The sequence below is a fragment of the Varanus komodoensis genome, unplaced genomic scaffold, assembly GCF_004798865.1.
Source record: "Varanus komodoensis strain SLA01 unplaced genomic scaffold, ASM479886v1 scaffold1257, whole genome shotgun sequence".
Classification (NCBI taxonomy): Eukaryota; Metazoa; Chordata; class Lepidosauria; order Squamata; family Varanidae; genus Varanus; species Varanus komodoensis.
In genome coordinates, this window is record NW_025335362.1 from 3,401 (window position 1) to 10,176 (window position 6,776).

At 44.8% G+C, this 6,776-nt stretch overlaps 1 protein-coding gene across 1 annotated transcript; it reads right to left on the reverse strand.

The window, feature by feature from the left end:
- Window positions 1-779: 779 nt before the first annotated feature.
- Window positions 780-5,164, reverse strand: LOC123019453 (zinc finger protein 883-like). Its single transcript, XM_044422341.1, has 2 exons — window positions 5,147-5,164; window positions 780-5,010 (listed from the first exon to the last, which is right to left on the reverse strand). Exon 2 carries the CDS (start codon window positions 4,746-4,748, stop codon window positions 2,799-2,801), a length of 1,950 nt encoding a protein of 649 aa, XP_044278276.1. The 5' UTR covers window positions 4,749-5,010; window positions 5,147-5,164; the 3' UTR covers window positions 780-2,798.
- Between the last annotated feature and the right edge of the window lie 1,612 nt (window positions 5,165-6,776).

A 6,776-nucleotide genomic window follows, 5' to 3' on the forward strand; every position in this document is an offset into this window, starting at 1 on the left:
ATGAAGGCCATCAGGGCCAACACCCTCCTGTTGCAAGACACCAAGTTACACCATCCCACTCAGGTGCCTGTCCAGATTCTCCCTGAATGTCTCTGGGACAACCAGAACATGGGACGGTGTTGCTAGTGCAGTTGCTACAGAGAACTGTACAAGCGGAATAAGACCCAGAAATTGTATCTTTGCTTCCATTCCCCACTGTGACCAGAACGGCATCTGACATTTTCAGAGCGAAAGTGAAATGGGCTGACATTTTCATCACACAGCCTACCCTCAAGATTCCTCCCTCACCCAAGCCATGTTTCTGCAGAGCCCCCCCCCCCCCCCCCCCGGGTTCTTTGATGTTGAGTAAGCTCTCCACTCCCACTGAAGGCATTTCCACATTCCATGCATGTGTATGGTTTCCTCCCTGTGTGGATTCTTTGAGGTCAAGTAAGGGCTGTAGGCCTTTCCACAGTCCATGAATGTGAATGGCTTCTCTACAGTGTGGGTTTTTAAAATAAATTTCATTAAAATTTTTAAACTAACGCTAAAACATCAATCATCTAATACATCAGACATACTGGGTCAGCCCCCTACTCATTTTTTTAAAACATTCCTTAGTCATATTCAAATCCATTTATGATAACTTAAAAAACATATTTAAATCTAAGCCAAGTCCAAAAAGATGTTGAAGTCTATGTGAAGTCCTGTTTCTCTAGCCAATAATAAAAGAAAAAAATCCCAAGTTTGATAGAAGTCAGTATCTTCTTTCTCCTTCAAGGATTAATTCAGTCTGACCATTTCTGCACAATCCAGGATCTTTTAATCAATTCATCGATGGGTAATTCCTCATTGTTCCAGTATTAAGCAAATACACTCCTCACTGCAATGATTACATGTAAAATCGGATACATTTCTTATTTACTAATGTCCCAGTATAATGCCTAATGAGAAAAGAAATTTCAGGTTGAAGAAACTAAGGATTTTTGTACCACTTCCTCTACCATATACAATAAAAAATACCCAATTTATGTTTACATATCCAGCATCCATTTGACATCTTTAAAAACATGTTGGCTAATCTATCTGGCGACAGCTACCACCTATAACACATCGTATACAAGCTTTCTTTATATGAAGTTGTTAATATTTCATCTAATTTAAGCATCACTTAGTCAAATACTATGAACTCCTTATAAAAACCCCACTCTTTACAATCTTTAACATATCTTGATTGTATCTGCACCTTATGTCACCAAAAGATACCAACTCCTTGTTCTTGTATTTCTTAGCTCAATTTCAATCCTCCATCTTTATCCAAAATGTACATCATATCTTATAATCCCTTCAACATTCAATATATTTGGATACAGAGAAGCTTCCATGGGTGAAAAAAACATCTTAGTATACCTTTTCCTACACCAACATGAATGGTTTTCTAGTATAGCAACTTTAAAAAAAAATCATGTAACTTAGCCATCTCATACCACATATAAACATGTCAACCCATTTAAATCATTTCTTTTAAAAAAGAAAATTCTTCTGTTTCTTCATTACACCCCTGCCCCATCTCTCTTCTTTTGTTTTCAGTATCTGGAGTGCTTGTTGCAAATCAGTATTCACTATTTCTCCTTCCTCAGAATGATATGTAGTTAGTTCGGCACCTATCCCTCCTTTTTTTGAGGCACCCAATTCTGCCTCTTCAGACATACTTCTAAATTTTTCATTCAACTCTTGTGCCTTAACAATCGAGTCCGGTTTGTGTCTTGTAACGTTCCAGGTAAGAGATGTTCCTTCTGTCAATAGCCACCTAAACATAGGCTCTCTCAAATATCTGGATACCTCCTCCCTCTCTAATAAAACAAGTGAATCCCATGATAACCGCTCTATTGGCATTATTAATTGTGTTTCTTTATCCACCATTTAAGGGTTTCATATGATTGTTGTATTTTTTGTGTATTTTGTTCAGTTTTAAATTGAATGACCACCAAAACCCCCTTAACAGAATTATCCAATTTGTTGAGACATTCTCTTTGTTCAATTGAAATGTTTTCCTGTTGAATTAACATTGCGTCTTGGCATGTATGCAAATCTGTTAAGGGTGTCCGTATCGCAGGAAGCATCCTATGTAGCTCTTTTTGATATTTTCCAAAAAACGGCAAAAAAAATATGGCGACACAAAGAAAGCATGGTGATATTTTGGTATGAAAGTTGTTTTGGCAAGAGTCCAATTCTTTCTGGCAAGAGTCCAAGAAAAAGACAGAAAAATGGCCAATCAAGGTAAACTTTATCTTCTATCACGTTATTCCAGAGTAATTATTTATTCTGATTCCTCGCCCTTGGGGAGGTTAGAAAAAAAAGGCCTTTCTCTCCAGCCCCAAACTTCCCAAAAGAGCCTCAGTTCCTCTCCCCCAGAACAGTCGCCACTTAAAACTCCATGAGGGGAGGAAGAATTCCTCCCTCCATCAAAGGGCTTCCCTGTTTTTCTTTATGCCAAATTAGAAGCTGCTGCTGCTCTTCCCGGGTAGTATAGAAGAAAAAAAAAGATAAAAAAGCTGATCCAGCAGGTCCAATGAACTTCCAGCTAATTCTTCTACGCAATTCTCCCGGATGTAAATGGCTTGTAGGGAGCTGTTATCTCTTCTCTGTGTTGTCCGACTGAGAAAAGACCAAATCTCTCCCAATAAATGCGGAGCCGCTACACCGCACAATTACAAGAGTGCCCGGACAATCTAATCTTCGCCCCGACAGGGCTTAGATGAGCCTCCCACGGCTCTCGGTCAAACAAATACCGGCGTGATAGCAGGAACCCGCGCTCCTCACATTTGTGCCGCCATGACGCCAAACCGGAAGCCTCCAATGTGGGTTTTTTGATGCCTTCTGAGATGCCCACTCCCACTGAAGGCCTTTCCACATTCCATGCATGTGTAAGGCTTCTCTCCAGTGTGGGTCCTGTGATGTTGAGTAAGACCTCCACTCCCACTGAAGACCTTTCCACATTCCATGCATTTGTATGGCTTCTCCCCCGTGTGGGTCCTGTGATGATGAGTAAGATCTCCACTCCCACTGAAGGTCTTTCCACATTCCATGCATGTGTATGGCTTCTCTCCAGTGTGGGTTCTCTGATGCCTTATGAGATGTCCATGCTGACTGAAGGCCTTTTCACATTCTGTGCATGTGTATGGCTTCTCTCCTGTATGGGTTTTTTGATGCCTTATGAGATGTCCGCTCCGACTGAAGGTCTTTCCACATTCCATACATGTGTATGGCTTCTCTCCAGTGTGGGTTTTCTGATGATTTATGAGATGTCCACTCTGACAAAAGGTCTTTCCACATTCCATGCATGTGTATGGCTTATCTCCAGTGTGGGTTCTTCGATGAAGTGTAAGAGGTCTCCTCTGACTGAAGCGTCTTCCACATTCCATGCATGTGTATGGCTTCTCTCCAGTGTGGGTTCTTCGATGCTTTCTAAGATTTCCACTGCGAATGAAGCTCTTTCCACATTCCATGCATGTGTATGGCTTCTCCCCAGTGTGGGTTCTTTGATGCAGTATAAAACATCCTCTCCGACTGAAGCTCTTTCCACATTCCATGCATTTGTATGGCTTCTCTCCAGTGTGGGTCCTGTTATGCTGAGTAAGCTCTCCACTCCTACTGAAGGTCTTTCCACATTCCATGCATTGGTATGGCTTCTCTCTAGTGTGGGTTCTTAGATGCGTTATGAGATATCCACTCTGACTGAAGGTCTTTCCACATTCCGTGCATTTGTATGGCTTCTCCCCTGTGTGGGTTCTTTGATGTCGAGTAAGACTTCCACTAAAAGTGAAGCTCTTTCCACATTCCATGCATGTGTATGGCTTCTCTCCAGTGTGGGTTCTTTGATGCAGCATAAGACATCTCCTCTGACGGAAGCTCTTTCCACATTCCATGCATGTGTGCGGCTTCTCCCCTGTGTGGGTCCTGCGATGATGAATACAACCTGCACTCCCACTGAAGGTCTTTCCACATTCCATGCATTTGAATGGCTTCTCTCCAGTGTGGGTCCTGTGATGTTGAGTAAGCTCTCCACTCTGACTGAAGCTCTTTCCACATTCCATGCATTTGTACGGCTTCTCCCCTGTGTGGGTCCTGTGATGTTGAGTAAGCTCTCCACTCCGACAGAAGGTCTTTCCACATTCCATGCATTTGAATGGCTTCTCCCCTGTGTGGGTCCTGTTATGTTGAGTAAGCTCTCCACACCTACTGAAGGCCTTTCCACATTCCATGCATTTGTATGGCTTCACTCCAGTGTGGATTCTTTGATGCATTATGAGATGTCCACACTGAATGAAGCTCTTTCCACATTCCATGCATGAATATGGCTTCTTCCCAGTGTGGGTTCTTCGATGCAGTATAAGACATATCCTCTGACTGAAACTCTTTCCACATTCTATGCAGGTGTGTGGCTTCTCCCCAGTGTGGGTTCTTTGATGCGTTGTAAGATTTCCCCTCTGATTGAAGCTCTTTCCACATTTCATGCACGTGTATGGCTTCTTCCCAGTGTGAGTTCTTTGATGCCTTATCAGATGTCCATGCTGACTGAAGCTCTTTCCACATTCCATGCCTTTATTTCCGATCTCCCCAATGTGCTTTCTTTCGCATCTAGAAACACCACCTGGATCACCGAAGGTCTTACAATATCCCATGCATGTATTTTGCTGCTCTCCAGGCTGGGTTCCTCCATCCTCTGGAAGCCTCTCACCAGCCCTTACGCTCTCCCTACTTTCCATGATTATACAGGGCCTCCTCAATTGTTGGATCGCTGTTGCCTATTAAGTCAGTTCTCGCTCTCTGTGACTCGTCCCAAAGTAGACATGTTCATCTGCGTCCTGCAGAGAGCTAGATGGAGAGCGAGGTTCCTGCATGGATCTCTTTCAACATTCTGCAAATTCATTCAGTCTCTGGAGTTGCTACAGTTCAATTGATTGTTTTCATTGATCCTTTGTGAGTTTGTGATACCCCGGACCATTCTCTTTCCTCTTTTCTGAACTTCTGGTATCTTTCCAGAAGATGGTTTCCAGCACTTTGAGAAATACAGGATTATTGTCTCCTGTTCTTTACTTGGTTTTCCCTGTGCTTTTTGCATTCTGTGCATTTGGAAATGTCTCTTTGCTCACTTCGTCCTCACTTGTTTCTGATGATATGACACAGGGATCCATATAATTCGACTGTCTTGCAATTCATCTGCTTTGGGAAGAAAGAGAAAATGAAAATCTTGGAAGGAATGAAAGGCCAAAACAGCTGAGCTCATTCCAGCTCAAGGCAAAGTTGGCAACTTTCTTGCCAACAACTCCAACGTTCCCCCTTCTGCACTTTGGAGGCCCTGCCAAAGCCTCGCTTCTGAGGAATTGCCTTCAAGTGAAGAGCTCACACATAGTGAACTCTTGAGAAACTCTGAACTGTCTAGGTGGCCAGACAAGGAAATATATCCAGTAAGAAATGAAAGCTAATATTTCAGGATATTGCACTGGCAGTAAAGTTCAGATCAAAACACATCTGAAGAACTCTTACCAAATGCAAAGAGATGTGGCATAAGGAACACACACACAGAAAGACAAAAATTGCTAGGACCGCTGGAAAGAAAAGATCCAGACCATGGACCACCTCCTCCATCAGCTCCCAGTGAGGCAGTCAAGTGGGAAGAGACCCGGCCATCACTTTGACGGGGCATTTTCAGACCTGAATATTGCAGCCCTGCTGGGAATGCCTCAACTTGGCAATGGTGCAGCCCCGACAATGCACTGAAAGGTTCTGCGTATCCCAAAGGACCTGCATGAAGCATCCAGGCTGACTCACAAGGAGACCTACTATCTTTGAGACACTGGGAATGCACAGAAGACCAGCAACCATCACTCAGCCAGGCTCCCATCAGCCAGAACGGAGGTAAACAAACCCTGCTCTTCTTCACAGCGAGAGCCTGGCTGGATGCAGGTCAGCGCTCTGAAGGTCCCTCGAAGGGAACCACATGGGCTTCAGGGTCACACCAACCCCGGCTCTGCCCCCTGGTTTCCAGCCACATGCTCGTTCCGCTGCGGTGACTGGGAGTGGCTGTGCTGTGCTGGGCGGGAGCGAGAGCCACCTGTGTGCCGTCGCATTAACTCAGCCCGAGCTGCACTGCTGGCTCAGAAGCGAGCGTCAGAAGCACATCTTTTCCGCTGCCTGGTGCCCCGTGCCTGTCCTCCGTCCCTCTTCCAGGCCGAGGCAAAACTGCAGGCATGTCGGCCTGCCTAGGAGAGGAATGATGGGCTGACAGAAGATGGAAGACCCCGAGGGACCCTCCAAGGCCGCACTCTAGCAACGAGCTTACTCAATAATAGGGGGAAATTTGAGACGGGGCCTCAGATTGTGAAACATGGAATGAAGGGCTCAGGTTACACGCAGCCCCGTCCTGGTTGGAAATCAGGAAAAAGTCCCTGTCGGAGCAGCATTTTACACATTTAGCTTCCTTCTTCCAAAACACTCCCCTCTCACCATAGATCCTCTAACCTTTGAAAAGTGGCTCTCTATCCAAGCCACTTTCGGCTGCTTGGAGCAGTCCTCATCTCCCGGTTCATTCCCCAATTTCCTGCTCACTCGTATCTAAAATGCCCCCAAATTATCTGATGGGCCCTTTGATGTCCAAAAGCGAATTCCCCCTTATTTCCCTTTGCCAACAAGCATCAGTGGGCATCCTTGAGGTCTTGCTGCACGGCTCTCCACCCTGGATTAGCCGCCCACCCTTGCTCTATCCCTGCTTCCACTGTAACCCAGCTGTAGTA

Bases quoted from the DNA above. Each gene is read 5' to 3' on its own strand.
- LOC123019453 (XM_044422341.1), bottom strand. From the start codon at position 4,748: ATGGAAAGTAGGGAGAGCGTAAGGGCTGGTGAGAGGCTTCCAGAGGAT.